Source organism: Papio anubis, unplaced genomic scaffold (assembly GCF_008728515.1).
Source record: "Papio anubis isolate 15944 unplaced genomic scaffold, Panubis1.0 scaffold147, whole genome shotgun sequence".
Lineage (NCBI taxonomy): Eukaryota > Metazoa > Chordata > Mammalia > Primates > Cercopithecidae > Papio > Papio anubis.
Window position 1 is genome coordinate 93,981 of NW_022161436.1, and position 15,890 is coordinate 109,870.

At 37.6% G+C, this 15,890-nt stretch overlaps 1 protein-coding gene across 6 annotated transcripts in view; it reads left to right on the plus strand.

Moving 5' to 3' along the window:
- Positions 1–15,890, plus strand: part of DMXL2 (Dmx like 2) — a 174,068-nt gene that overhangs the window by 74,957 nt on the left and 83,221 nt on the right. For all 6 annotated transcript variants that reach the window (XR_004181290.1, XR_004181291.1, XM_031661417.1 and 3 more), the window contains exons 10-13: positions 2,030–2,269; positions 2,743–3,014; positions 3,638–4,334; positions 4,717–4,838. Coding sequence is in view for 4 of the 6 variants with exons in the window: in XM_031661417.1 (XP_031517277.1) it covers positions 2,030–2,269; positions 2,743–3,014; positions 3,638–4,334; positions 4,717–4,838 (1,331 nt within the window). In the remaining 2 variants the exon portion in view is untranslated. The remainder of the gene's footprint in view (positions 1–2,029; positions 2,270–2,742; positions 3,015–3,637; positions 4,335–4,716; positions 4,839–15,890) is intronic.

Here is a 15,890-nt window from a genome sequence, read left to right on the forward strand (position 1 = left end):
TCTCAGTTTTCTTTCTTTTTTTTTTTTTTTTGAGACGGAGTCTCGCTCTGTCACCCAGGCTGGAGTGCAGTGGCCCGATCTCAGCTCACTGCAAGCTCCGCCTCCCGGGTTCACGCCATTCTCCTGCCTCAGCCTCCTGAGTAGCTGGGACTACAGGCGCCCGCCACCTCGCCCGGCTAGTTTTTTGTATTTTTTAGTAGAGACGGGGTTTCACCGTGTTAGCCAGGATGGTCTCGATCTCCTGACCTTGTGATCCGCCCGTCTCGGCCTCCCAAAGTGCTGGGATTACAGGCTTGAGCCACCGCGCCCGGCTCAGTTTTCTTTCAAAGTGTCTCACAGTCTGAATATTTGTTCATAAGATTTAGGTTTAACACTTTGAGCAAGATTACTACATAGTCACATAGGTGATGTAGTGTTTTATAGGAGTGCTGATTCACAAATCCTATTTTATATGATTTATTTCATTTTTATCACAAAACCAGGATGGTCATCCAGGAACTGGAAAGAAAGAACAATTTAAAGCATTATTTAGCATTCATATTTATTATAATAGAACATTACCAGAATGTCCATGCATTTTATCTTTAGATTTTCACTTCTTTTTGCAAAGGACAATTTTTCCTTCTGTTGAATGAATTATTTATAACATGGATTGAAATTAAGGAGATTAAGTTTTTGATTTACACCATGTTTTGGGCGGAGGGGGACAGGGTCTTGCTCTTTTACCCAGGCTAGAGTGCAGCCTTGATCTCTTCGGCTCAGGCAATCCTACCACTTCAGCCTCCTGAGTAGCTGGGACCACAGGTGTGTGCCACCACTCCTGTCTAATTTTTGTATTTTTTGTAGAGACAGTGTCTCTCTGTTTCCCAGGCTGGTCTCAAACTCCTAAGTTCAAGGGATCCTCCTGCCTTGGCCTCCAAAAATGCTGGGGTTACAGACACGAGCCACCACCCTGGCCAATTTATACTGTCTTACATGACCTCATCAACTTCATAAATTTCAGCTACCTCAAATGGAGAAATTCTCTCTTACTTAGAATTTTGCCTGCCTTCTTGTGTTTTTTCTTCATGTTATTTCCCAACAGATTTTTAGTAAAGTTTCAAACACTGAGAAAGGTTGGAAGAATAGTACAGTGAATACTTTTATATTCTTCACTTTGATTCAACAGTTGTTAACATCTTGCCACAGTTGCTTTATGTATGGCAAATGTCTCTGTGTGTATGTGTGTGAAATGTTTTCTTTTCTTTTTCTTTCTTTCTTTTTTTTTTTTATGGAAACGGAGTGTTGCTCTGTCACCCAGGCTGGAGTACAGTGGAGTGATCTCAACTTATTGCAACCTCTGCCTCCCGGGTTCAAGCAATTCTCCTGCTTCAGCCTCCCAAGTAGCTGGGGACTACAGGCACACCCCTCCATGCTGGGCTAATTTTTTGTATTTTGTATTTAGTAGAGATGGGGCTTCACTGTGTTGCCCACGCTGGTCTCAAACTCCTGAGCTCAGGCAATCCACCCGCCTCTCCCTCCCAGAGTGCTAGGATTACAGGCATGAGCACACAGTCGAAATGTTTTCTTAGTCTTTTCAAAATAAGTTACGCCTAACATGGTGTATCACCCTTACATTAGCAAGTATCTCCTAAAATTCTCTCACATAATCATAATATCATCATACCTAAGAAAATGATAAGTAATTCCATAATATCTAATATCCAGTTCACATTTAAACTTCTCCAGTTATCTCTTTTATGGCTGCTTTTCTGCTTTAATTTTTCATCTCCTGTCCCCAAACTAGAATTCACTGAAGGTTGATACATTTGTGTATTTTGTTTTTAAGTTAATAGTTTAATTTCATATAAATCTATCATTCTTAAGATTTACATTTACCATTAAATTCAGGTAACGTTTTTACAAATGCTGCTAAAATTATGTTGACTTGTTTAGCACCTTTTCTTTGTATAGATTACTCATTGTAAGCACTTGTCATGTTTTTAAAGAAATAAAAAAATTTATATTAAAATCTTTTTTATTTCCACAGATATTCCAAATGTCTTGGTTGGCACTGCATTTAATGTTGATGATGGAAATGGGGGCTTTGTAGTTCATTGGTTAAACAACAAGGAATTTCATTTTACGTCATCTACAGAAATATTTATGCATCAGTTACGAAAACTTTCTGATAAGCAGGTAGATCATGAAAGTGATGATGCAGATAGAGAAGATGAGGAACATTCACAGGAGGATAGAGAACGGGGTTTACATATGAAATTAGACCATGGTTAGTATCCTGTGTTCAGGTTTTTCTTACTCCAAAGTTAACAGCCTTCTGTGGTACCACTTTTAGTTTTGAATTCTTCCTTCCCGCTCTTCCTCCTTTTTACTTTTCTATTTGTTACACAAGTATTTACTGACCATCTGCCTTGGATCAGCCACTCTGCTAGGTCCTGCAAACATCATCTAACTATATGTTTTGTTATAACATATTTCTTTGAGTCTTTGAAAGCCATAGCCCTTTCTGGGGAACAGGTTTTGCTAATGGTAGTAATAATGATAGGGTGAATGAAGTTTTAATTTATCTAAAAGTAGTAACTGTAGTAACTTTCAATTCAGACAAAAGTTTCCTTTTTTTTTCCTAACTGTAAATTGGAAAAGAGATTTATAGTTTTTAAAGATAGTATGCCGTTTATTTGTAGTCTAGTATGTAAATGAATTACTTAATGCATGTATTGATAAATATATTTTCTGGTTCAGATTTATCCCTGGATAGAGAATCTGAGGCAGGTACAGGATCATCGGAACATGAAGATGGAGAAAGAGAAGGAAGTCCTAGAACTTATTCACGACTTAGTGTACCAATGCCACTGCCTACGGTTCTGCTTGATCGGAAGATTGAAACGCTGCTAACTGAATGGAATAAGAATCCTGATATGCTTTTTACAATACACCCTGTAGATGGTACCTTTCTAGTGTGGCATGTAAAGTATTTGGATGAATATAATCCTGGAATATTTAGACAAGTCCAGGTATATTTTATTGATGAAATAGTTATTACGTTTCTTAAAACAATAAAAAGAAATAAATGCTTTGTAGAGTTAGCATGTTTGTAGAATTACTGAAAATTTTGGTTTTGATAAGCATCTCAGTAAAGAATACTTATTGCTTTCAGAAGGGATCAGTGACCATAAGCTTAGCAAACTTGATTAGTTAGAAGATAATGAATTTGGCCTTGAAATGCAATACTGAATATTTAAATATGTGTTGATTTTGGGGGGAATTAATAATATTTTGAATAAGATTAAGAAACTACCCTGAAAATATGAATCAGGATGAGCTCATCCTTGTGCCCAATTTGATGAGCTAAACGAAGCTGCCTTTACTTGTCATCTCTCTCAACTTTATTGCTATTTAGATCTGTGGCTGGTGGTCATTTTGTTGTACAAGCAAAGCACCTGAACTTTTTTTCTTCAGCCTTCTCTTAGGCCACGAATAGAGATATGATATTACGTAAATAGAAGAAAGGGATTGAACCATAAAGAGGTTGAAAATGACATTTTTTGAGAAGAAGCTGAGATTTGGTATTTTGAGAAGTCTTTTTTTTGAGAGGAAGTAAACTGTTCGTACTGAATCATATAATTATGTTTTTCAGGTTTCTTTTTCTTCTCGGATTCCTGTTGCATTTCCCTCTGGTGATGCTAGCTCTCTTAGTAAAAATATCATGATGTATGCCTGTATAAATGCGACAAAAGATTCTGACCACATCTTGTTACACCAAGAGGGGATGTCTATAGGCAGTCCTCACGGATCACAGCCACACTCTAGATCACACAGTACAAATATGAACATCTTAGCTCCCACAGTGATGATGATTTCTAAACACATAGATGGTTCTTTAAATCAGTGGGCAGTCACTTTTGCTGATAAGTCTGCCTTTACCACTGTTCTAACTGTATCTCACAAATTTAGATATTGCGGTCATCGATTTCACCTCAATGACCTGGCATGTCATTCAGTTTTACCATTGTTATTGACATCGTCTCATCATAATGCTCTGTTGACTCCTGAATCAGATTATCAGTGGGACTCAGACAATAAATTAAGTAGATTAATGGACCCTGTAAAACATATGAAAGGTTCCTCAAAACAACCTCTTAGAAATGCAGCAACTCGTACATTTCATGACCCAAATGCGATCTACAGTGAACTTATTCTGTGGCGTGTAGACCCAATAGGACCTTTGTCATACACTGGAGGAGTATCAGAATTGGCTCGAATTAACTCTTTACATACCTCAGCGTTCTCTAACGTGGCTTGGCTTCCAACTCTCATTCCCAGTTACTGTCTAGGTAAGTGTTCATTGTAATTGTGAAATTAACAAAAGCTTTTAAACTATTATTTGTTATATACAAAATGGTTTATATTGTTGTTATTAAGATGATTTTTAGTAAGTATTCAGTTTTATTATTAAGGTGATTTTTAATATTCGGAATACAGGCATGAAACTTATTTTTAGAACTTTTTTTAGAAGTTTTTAACCTTCTCAATCCATTTTTAAATTAAATTTTTTTGTTAATAATTTTGTATCTACTTATTGTAGCTGTTTAATTATGATTCTAGACCATGGTTAAGCCTAAAAAGAAAAATGTGAATACTTGTTTCTTATCCTTTAGCCAATAAGAAAAATAAACTACATGTTTAGAACCCAGAGTCCTTGTTTTCCTTTCTCAGGCACATATTGCAATTCTGCAAGTGCTTGCTTTGTTGCTTCTGATGGCAAAAATCTGAGACTCTATCAAGCTGTAGTGGATGCAAGGAAATTATTGGATGAATTGTCAGACCCAGAATCTTCAGTAAGTATTTAATAATCTTTATTAATTTATCTAAGGTGATAAAGAATTCTCTTTTGACTTTGTCTAGGACCTATATTTGTTGCTGTTTAGGGAGTAAGCATATGTTCTGGGCTGCATATGACATATATATGACACATTTATTTTTTCCTAAGTTGTGTTCCAAGGTATATGAATCAAAATGTTAGTGTACATACCACACATTAACACATTTTACATAAAAAGGAATAAAAAGGATTTTTTTGAAAATATTATTTGTTTGTAACATATTTTACTCTCTAGTTTGGTTCTTTTAATCTTACTTTGCTCAAAAAAGGTTTTAAGACATCTTTATCAAGCTGTATGTTTAGGTTGGAAAACTGGAACTTTTTCAAGCTTGACTGACCATTTAAAAAAATGGTTAGAATTTGTTAAGAGTGGGTGGCAGCATCTCATTCTGATAGTTCTGTATCTGAGCTAGAAGTCATATATGATAGTATCTAGAGTTGAACAGATTTTCCATTTACCTATAAAAACGACTATTCTAATAAAAATATTTCCAGTATTGAAAACCAGTGACTATTTTTGAGCATCTACTGTGTTCTCCTAGATGTAAAGGGAATACAAAATATAAGTTTCAGATCTACCTTTAAGGAGCTTTTAATTTAGTTGAAGAGAAAACGTATTAATAAAAAGTTAAGTAGCAGTTTAAGACATAAGACGAGAAGTCTAAGGGTGATAACGTAATTAATTGCCAAAAGGATGGCCCTAGAAGTGTTTCATTATTCAGAGGAGAGAGAGATCAGATTAAGGTAGGCATGGAAGTCTTTATTAAGGGCAGTATTTGGGTTCATTCTTGATAGGTGGATAAGATTTAGAAAGATAAATTCTTTGTCTTTGCCTGAGTGAGAAAATTGCCTGAAAGTAAGTGTAGATACGGGAAAGTACATATGTAAAGCTTGTTCCAGAAACAGTGAGAAAACCATTTGGATTGGAGCTTAAGGTTTGGCATAGAGAAAGTCTAGAAAAATAGAATCATAGAACTAGAATTGGAAGATACTTTAAAGGTCACCTGGTCTCACCAGCCATCTGATGCTTTATTCCCCTCTGCTTCATTCCTGCCAATTTGTCATCTGGCCACCGATGAGGGAGACTCAACTCCAAATGCAGCTCGTTCTGTCCTTGAATAGCTCACACAATCATATTTAAATGCTATTTATTTTGTGTAAATTCTACTTGTTAGTGCTAGTTCTACTTATAGTAAATCTAATATTTCTTGCATATGAGAACACCTCAAGATATTTAAAGATAGCTTTCTTGTAACCTGTGAACCTTACTACCTCAGGCCAAACCTGCTCCCCCTGTGCCTATCAAGTTTCTTTAACTGTTTTACGTTTGACCCTGGTTACTCTTCTGAGCAGGTTTCCTTTTGTCTGTACTCTGAGCCTTGTAGGATGACTAAAACATAGCAATATTGTGACCTCTCTCATTAGATACATTTATGTTTTGACAGGCACTCCACATTCTTTGTATGTAATTGATTCATCATGAGCTGACTCTCAATATCCCGAAGTCTTTCCCTGTCCCTGCCCTCTGCTAAGCCTTGTCTTCTCCATTCTGTATTTGTGCATTTGGATTTGGGGTCCAAATGTAGACCTGTTTTTTCCTATTACATTTCATCTTGCTGAGCGCAACTAAACAGTCCAATCTCTCAGTATCTTTTTGAATCTGGATTATGTTATTTAATATATTTGTTACTGCTTTATGACTATGTCACCAGCCTATTTGAAGAGTGTTATATTTACATTATCTGAGTCGGTTATTAATATGATAAACAGGCAGGTCTGAAGAAAGAACCTAGCAGTATACATTTGAAATCTTTCTCCATTTTCATTTTTTGGAATGTTTTCCAGCTTGTTTGAAGGATTTCTGTGAGACAGCCTGTCATATACTTTCTGAAATAAAATACACTCTTTCTACCTTCTGCAGTCAAAGAAGAAAGTCAAAGTTACATGAGGTGATTTGTTTTAATATATGATGGGTATAATGTACACACCTTGACATCTCTTGGTGACCAAAACATTGTACTAGATAGACATTAAGCTCCTCAGTCTGCCCTGCGGAAGTATGCTCTTTTCCTTTTTGAAAATAGGAATTTTTGCCTGTTTTTAGTTTTCTGCCATTGATGGCATTCCCCATGATTTGGGGGATTTTGTATTTTCTTATGGTTCTATTTGTTCTCTGTTATACTCAGTGTTTTGTTTTTGGTGGTACCTCAAGGTTTTATAATATGCATCTTTAACCTCTCATAGTCTACCTTCAAATAATAATGTAGTACTCAAAATATAATGTAGCTAGGCACGGTGACTCACACCTGTAATCCCAGCACTTTGGGAAGCTGAGATGAGAAGATTGCTTGACCCCACGAGTTCAAGACCAGCCTGGGCAACATAGTGAGACCCCATCTCTAAATATATATATAAATATATATATATTTATAATGTAAACATATATAAATATATATATAGTAAACAACTTTCAATAGTATCCCCAATCTCCCTCTCCTGTGGTCTTCAGCGTGCATGTCCTGTGAATGTTTCGTTAGGTTTATACGTAAGTATTTCATTTATTCTACTGATTGTAAATGGTACTGTCTTTTTAATGTTGATGTCCATGTAGTCACTCTCGGGATATACAAATACAGTTGAATATACAAATACGATTGAATATACAAATGCAATTGAATTTTGTGTGTTTATCTTGTATCCTGTAACATTGCTGAATGCATATATTAGGTGTAGGAGTGTTTTTGGTAGATTTCTGGGACTTTTCCATGTAGATAATTGTCTCATTGTAAATGGGAACAATTTTATCTCTTCCTTTCTAATCTGTATGTTTTTTGTTTTTCTTATTTTGTTGTGGTAACTAAAACTTCCAACACCATGTTGAATAAGAAGTGAGATTAGATGTTCTTGCCTTCTTCCCATTTTTGGAGGAAAAACATTCAGTCTTTGATCATTACATATAATGTTAGTTGCAGGCTTAAATTTTTTAAAATTTTTGTGGGTACATAGTAGATGTATATATTTGTGGGGTACATGAGATGTTTTGATATAGGCATGCAATTCTTAATGAAATAATGGAAAATGGGGTATCTATCACCTCATACATTTATCCTTTGTGTTACAAACGATATAATTATACTCTTCTAGTTATTTTAAAATGAGCAATTAAATTATTGACTATAGTCATCCTGTTGTGCTATCAAACACTAGGTCTTATTAATTCTAACTATTTTTTTTGTACCCATTAACCGTCTCTGCCTCCCGCCAATCCCTTACTACCCCTCCCAGCCTCTGGTAATCATCCTTCTACTCCCTATCTCCATGGGTCCACTTGTTTTGATTTTTAGCTCCCACAAATAAGTGAGGACATGCAATATTTGTATTTCTGTGCCTGGCTTATTTCACTTAAAATAATGACCTCCAGTTTCACCCTTGTTGCTGCAAAATGACGGAATCTCATTCTTTTTTATGGCCAATTAGTAGTCTGTTGTGTATAAGTACCACATTTTTTTTTCTTTACCTATTCATCTGTTGATGGATACTTAGGTTGCTTCCAAATCTTGGCTATTTTGAACAGAGCTGCAGCAAACATGGGAGTGCAGATACCTCTTCAATATACTAATTTTCATTCTTTTGGGTATGTGCCAAGCAGTGAAATTGCTGGATTGTATGGTAGGTCTATTTTAGTTTTGTGAGCAACCTCCAAACTGTTCTCTATCATGGTTGTATTAATTTACATTCCCACCAATAGCATATGAGGGTTTTCTTTTCTCCACATCTATGCCAACATTTGTTATTGCCTGTCTTGGATATAAGCCATTTTAACTGGGGTGAGATGATATCTCACTGTAGTTTTGATTTGCGTTTCTCTGATTATCTCTGATATTGAGCACCTTTTCACATGTCTGTTTGCCATTTGTATGTCTTCTTTTAAGAAATATCTGTTCAAATATTTTGCCCATTTTTGATTAGATTATTAAGATTTTTTCCTATAGGGTTGTTTGAGCTTCTTATATATTCTGGTTATTAATCCCTTTTCAGATGAGTAGTTTGAAGATATTTTCTCTCATTTTGTGGGTTGTCTCTTCACTTTGTTGATTGTATCCTATACTTTTTAACTTGATGTGATCCCATTTGTGCATTTTTGCTTTGGTTTCCTGTCCTTGTTGTGTATTACTCAGGAAATGTTTGCCAAGACCAATGTCCTGGAAGGTTTCCCCAATGTAATCTTGTAGTAGTTTCATAGTTTGAGGTCTTAGATTTAAATCTTTAATCCATTTTGATTTGATTTTTGTATGTGGTTAGTGATAGGGGTCTGGTTTTATTCTTCTGCGTATGGATATCCAGTTTTCCTGGCACCATTTGTTGAAGAGACTGCCTTTTCTCCATTGTATGTTCTTGGCACCTTTGTCAAAAATGAGTTCACTGTAGGTGTGTGGATTTGTATCTGGATTATCTTTGCTGTTCCATTGGTCTGTGTGTGTGTTTTTGTGCCAGTACCATGCTGTTTTGATTACTGTAACTCTGTAGTATAATTTGAAGTCAGATAATATGATTCTTCCAGTTTTGTTCTTTTTGCTTAGGATAGCTGTGGCTATTCTGGGTCTTTTGTGGTTCAATATAAATTTTAGATCTTTTAAAAATTTCTATAAAGAATATCAGTGGTGTTTTATAGGGATTGCATTGAATCTGTAGATTGCTTTGGGTAGTATGGACATTTTAACTATATCAGTTCTTCCAATCCATGAACATGGAATATCTTTCCATTTTTTTGTCCTCTTCAATTTCTTTATTCAGTGTTTTACAGTTTTCGTTATAGAGATCTTTCACGTCTTTGGTGAATTCCTAGGTTCTTAATTTTATGTATGGCTATTGTAAATGAAATTACTTCCCCCCCCCCCGAGACAGAGTCTCGCTTTGTTGCCCAGGCTGGAGTGCAGTGGCCGGATCTCAGCTCACTGCAAGCTCCGCCTCCCGGGTTTAGGCCATTCTCCTGCCTCAGCCTCCCGAGTAGCTGGGACTACAGGCGCCCACCACCTCGCCCGGCTAGTTTTTTGTATTTTTTTTAGTAGAGACGGGGTTTCACCATGTTAGCCAGGATGCTCTCAATCTCCTGACCTCGTGATCTGCCCATCTCCGCCTCCCAAAGTGCTGGGATTACAGGCTTGAGCCACCGCACCCGGGGTACTTTTTTTTTTTTTTTTTTTTTGAGGCGGAGTCTTTGTCACCCAGGCTGGAGTGCAGTGGCGCGATCTCAGCTTACTGCAGCCTCCACCTCCTGGGTTCAAGTGATTCTCCTGCCTCAGCTTCTGGAGTAGCTGGGACTACAGGCATGTGCCACCATGCCAGGCTAATTTTTCTTTTTCTTTTTCGTAGAGACAGGGTTTCATTGTGTTAGCCAGGATGGTCTTGATCTCCTGACGTCGTGATCCGCCCGCCTCAGCCTCCCAGAGTGCTGGGATTACAGGTGTGAGCCACTGCACCCAGCCAAGATTACTTTTTCAAAATTTATTTTTCAGATTTTTTGCTGTTGGCCTATAGAAATGCTACTGATATTTGTATGTTGATTGATATCCTGCAACTTTACTGAATTTATCAGTTCTAATGGTTTTTGGTGGAGTCTTCAGGTGTTTCCAAATGTAAGATCATGCCGTCTGCCAACAAGGATAATTTGACTTCTTCCTTTCCAATTTGGATGCCTTTTATATATCTTTCTTTTGTGTGGTTGCCTGATCTGGCACTTTCAGCACTATGTTGAAGAACAGTGGTGAAAGTGAGCATCCTTGTTGTGTTCTAGATCTTAGAGGAAAGGCTTTCAGTTTTTCCCCATTCAGCATGATACTAGCTGTGGGTCTGTGTTGTATGGCTTTTATTATGTTGAGGTATGTTCCTTCTACACCCAGATTTTTTTAGAGTTTTCATCATGAAGGGGTGTTGAATTTTATCATGCTTTTTTAGCATCAATTGATATGATCATACGGTTTTTGTCCTTCATTCTGTTGATGAAATGTATCACTCTGATTGATTTGTATATGTTGAACCATCCTTGTATCCCTGTTATGATAAATGATCTTTTAATCATTTTAACCATGTTGTTGAATTTGCTTTGGTAGTGTTTTGTTTAGGATTTTTGCATCAGTATTCATCAGAGTTATCGACCTGTGTTCTTTTTTTGATGTGTCTTTGTTTGGTTTTGGTATCAAGGTAATACTGGCCTCATAGAATGAGCTTGAAAGTATTCCTTCCTTCTCTGTTTTTCGAATAATTTGAATGGGTTGGTATTCGTTCTTTTTTATATGTTTGGTAGCATTCAGAGCAAAACCATTGGGTCCTGGGCTTTTCTTTACTTAGAGACTGTTTATTATGGCTTTGATCTTGTTACTTGTTTTACTGATCTATTCAGGTTTTGGATTTCTTTTGTGGTTCAGTCTTGATAGGTTGTATGTGTCTAGGAATTTGTCCATTTCTTGTAGATTTTCCAATTTATTGGCATATAGTTGCTCATAGTAGCCACTGTTGATCCTTTGAATTTCTTTGGCATCAGTTGTAATAGCCCTTTTTTCATCTCTGATTTTATTTATTTGGGTCGTCTTTGTCTTTTTCTTAGTCTGGGAAAAAGTTAGTCAATTTTATTTTATCTTTTCATAAAACTTTTTGTTTTGTTGATCTTTGTATGGTTTTCTTTGTTTCAGTTTCATTTATTTATGCTCTGATCTTTATTATTTCTTTTCCTTTACCAATTTTGGGTTTGGTATGCTCTTGCTTTTCTAGTTCTTTAAGATTCATCATTAGGTTGTTTATTTGAAGTCTTCCTTGTTTTTTTATGTAGGCACTTACAGCTATAAACTTCCCTCTTTTAGTACTGCTTTGGCAGTATCTCATAGATTTTGGTATGTCATGTTTTCATTATCATTTGTTTCAAGACATTTTTCAGTTTTCTTTTGAATTTCTTCATTGACTCAGTTGTCATTCAGGAGCATATTGTTCAATTTCCATATGTTCGTATAGTTTCCAGAATTTCTTGTTATTGATTTCGAGTTTTATTCCAATGTGGTCAGAAGATGCTTGATATTATTTCATTTTTTAAAATGTTTTAAGACTTGTTTTGTGACCTAACGTTTGGTCTGTCCTTGAGAATGATCCATGTGCTGTGGAAAAGACTGTATATTCTGTAGCTGTTGGATGAAATGTTCTGTAAGTATCTATTGGGTCCCTTTTTTTGATAGTACAGATTAAGTTTGATGTTTCTTTGTTGATTTTTCTGTCTAGAAGATATGTCCAATTGTGAGTGATGTCACAGTATCCAGCTATGATTGTATTGGGGTCTATCTCTTTCTGTAGCTCTAATATTTGCTTGATATATCTGGGTGTTCCAGTGTTGGGTACATATACATTTAGAATTGTTATATCCTCTTGCTGAATTGACCCCTTCAATGTTATATAGTGACCTTCTTTGTTTCTTCTTACAGTTTCTGTCTTGAAAACTATTTTATTTGATACATAGTATCACACATATAATGATACTGATATCAGTATATCTGTCTGATACAAGTATAGCTATTCCTGCTCTTTTTTGGTTTCTGTTGGCATGGAATATCTTTTCCCATCCCTTTGTTTTCAGCCTATGTGCGTCATTATGTGTGAAGTGTGTTTTTTGCAGGCCACAGATTATTGAATCTTGTTTACCTATTCAGCCACTATATTTCTTTTGATTGGAGAATTTAGTCCATTTAGTCCAAGTAATTAATAGGTAAGGACTTACTCCTGCCATTGGTTGTTTGTTTCTGGTTGTTTTGTGGTCTTCTTTATTTCCTTCCTGTCTTTCTTTTAGTGAAGGTGATTTTTGCTGGTGATATGATTTAGTTTTTTGCTTTTTGTTTTTGGTGTATTCACTGTATGTTTTCTAATTTGAGGTTACCACAAAGCTTGCAAATACTATCTTACAACCCATTATTTTAAGCTAATTATGACTTAACACTGTTTGCATAAATAAACAAGCCTAAAGAAAACTAATAAAGGCTCTACTCCTTAACTTTGTCCTGCTACAACTTTTTGTTATTACTATTTATATCTTTTTGTACTGTCTGTATCTTGAAAAGTTATTATTTTTGATTGATTCATCATTTAGTCTTTCTACTTAAGATCAGTTTACACACCCGTGTTACAGTGTAATAATATTCTGTGTTTTTCTGTGTACTTACTATTACCAGTGAGTTTTGTACCTTCAGATGACTTCTTATTGCTCATTAATGTCCTCCTTTTTCTGATTTAAGTACTCCTGTAGCATTTCTTGTATGACAGGTCTGGTGTTGATGAAATCCCTCAGTTTTTGTCTGGAAAAGTTTTTATTTCTCCTTCATGTTTGAAGGATATTTTTACTAGATACACTATTCTGGGGTAATTTTTTTTTTCTTTTCAGCACTTCAAATATGTCATGGCTTTCTCTACTGGCCTGTAAGTTTTCCACTGAAAATTCTGTTGCCAGACATACTGGAGCTCCATTATATGTTGTTTCTTTTCTCTTGCTGCTTTTGGGATCCTTTCTTTATTGCCTTTGGGAGTTTGATTATTAAAAGCCTCGAGATAGTCTTCTTTGGGTTAAATCTGCTTGGTGTTCTATAGCCTTCTTGTACTTGGATATTGATATCTTTCTGTAGGCTTGGGAGTTTCTCTGTTACTACCCCTTGGAATAAATTGATATCTTTCTGTAGGCTTGGGAATTTCCCCATTGCTATTGCTTTCCACCTCTACCTCTTTCTTTACCTCCTCTTTAAGGTCAATGACTCTTAGGTTTGTCCTTTTGAGGTTATTTTCTGGATCCTGTAGATGTGCTTCATTGTTTTTTATTCATTTTTCTTTTGTCTCCTCTGTGTATTTTCAAATAGCCTGTTTTCAAACTCACAAATTCTTTCTTCTGCTTTATCAATTCTGCTAGTAAAAGACTCTGATGCATTCTTCAGTATGCCAGTTGCGTTGTTTAGCTCCAGAATTCCTGCTTGATTGTTTTCAGTTATTTAAATTTGTTTGTTAAATTTATCTGATAGAATTCTGAATTTGTTGTCTGTGCTATCTTGAATTTCTTTGAGTTTCCTCGGAATTCTCTGTCTGGAGGTCACATATCTCTGTTTCTCCAGGATTGGTCTCTGGTACCTTATTTGGTTCATTTGGTGAGGTCGTGTTTTCCTGAATTATCTTAATACTTGTAGATGTTCTTTGGTGCATGGACATTAAGGAGTTAGGTATTTGTTATAGTCTTCACAGTCTGAGCTTACTTGTATCTGTCCTTCTTAGGAAGGCTTTCCAGGTATTTAAAAGGACTTGGGTGTTGTGATCTAAGCCGTATCTGCTTTGGGGGGGACCCCAAGCCCAGTTATCCTATGGTTCTTGCAGACTCTTAGAGGTACTGCCTTGATGGTCTTGGATAAGATTTGGAAGAATTCTCTGGATTACCAGGCAGAGACTCTTGTTCTCTTCCCTTATTGTATTCCAAACAAACTCAGTCTCTCTTTCTCTCTCTCTCTCTCCCTCCCTCCCTCCCTCTCCCTCTCCCTCTCCCTCCCTCTCCCTCTCCTTCTCCTTCTCCCTCTCCCTTCCCCCCTCCCCCTATCTCTCACCTCTCTCGCCTTCTCTCTCTTTCTCTTTCTGTCTCTCTTTTCTGAGCCACCTAGAGATGGGAGTGGGGTGACACATGCACCCCTATGGCCATCACCTCTAGGACTGTGCTGGGTCACACCTGAAGCCAGCACAGCACTGGTTCTTGCCCAAAGCCAGCTGTAATCACTCCCCAGCTACCGCCTATGTTCTCTCAAAGCCCTGGGCCTACTGCAATCTGCAGGTAGCAAAGTCAGCCAGGCCTGTGTCCTTCCCTTTAGGGTGATGAGTTCCTCCATCCACTGGGCTGGTCTAGAAGTACCATCTGGGAGGTAGGGAGCAGAGTCAATAACCTTAGAAGTCTACCTGGTGTTCTATTGTACTGCGGCTGAGCTGGTACTGAAACCACAAGACACAGTCCTTCCCATCCTTCTCTCCCCTTTCCAAAGGCAGATGAACCTTACCCTGTGGCCACCATGACCTCAGGCCTACAGGGAGTACTTCCAGACTACTACCAATGTTTTCTTAAGGACCAAGGGCCCTTTGATTAGCTTGTGGTAAATGCTGCCTGGTCTGAGACTCACCATTTCAGGACATTGGGCTCCCTTCTGGCCCACAGAAGATCCAGAAATGCTGTCCAAGAGCCAAGTCCTGGAATTGGGGACTCCAAGAGCCTGCTTGGTGCTCTACTCCCTTGTGGCCAAGCTGGTACCTAAGATGCAAAACAAAGTTCCCTTTAGTTTTGCCTCTACTTCTCTCCAATTTTAGTATATGTGCTGTTGAAGCGAGCACGTTGCCTCTGCTTTTCTCAAGCAGGAGTCTTGCCCTGTAGCTACCATAGCTGGGAATGTGCTGAGTCTCACCTCAAGCCAGCCAGTCTCATCCAAGACCCTCGTCATAGTACCTGGATATTGCTGCTGGCTATTCAGGGCCCAAAGGCTCTTCAGTTAGCAGGTGATTAATCCTGCCAGGGGTCTTTTCCTTCATGGCAGTGGGTTCCTTTCTGGCCCAGGGTGTGTCTAAAAATGTCATGTGGGAGATAGGGCCTGGAAAGGGAGCCTCATGACTCTGACTAGTCCCTTATCCTGCTGTGGCTGAGCTGGTATCCAAGAGGCAAAACAAAATCCTCCCCACTCTCCTGTCGCCTCTCCTCAAGCAGAAGGAAGGAGTCTCTTTGGAGCCGTGAGCTGTACAGCCTGGGGGTTAGGGAAGGGATGATACCGGCACTTTTTTAGCCATCCCACCTGGTGTCTCAGTAGGTTGCATGCCTCCCAGGCCCACTGTCTTTGGCCCAGTTCAGCACTAGGGACTCATCTAGGAGTTGCAGACCTTGTGGCCTAGACTGCCTTTCAAGTTTATTTAAGGCCCCAGAGCACCTGACGGTGGCAAGGCTTTTGGGGAATCAAGCTCAGACAGGTGG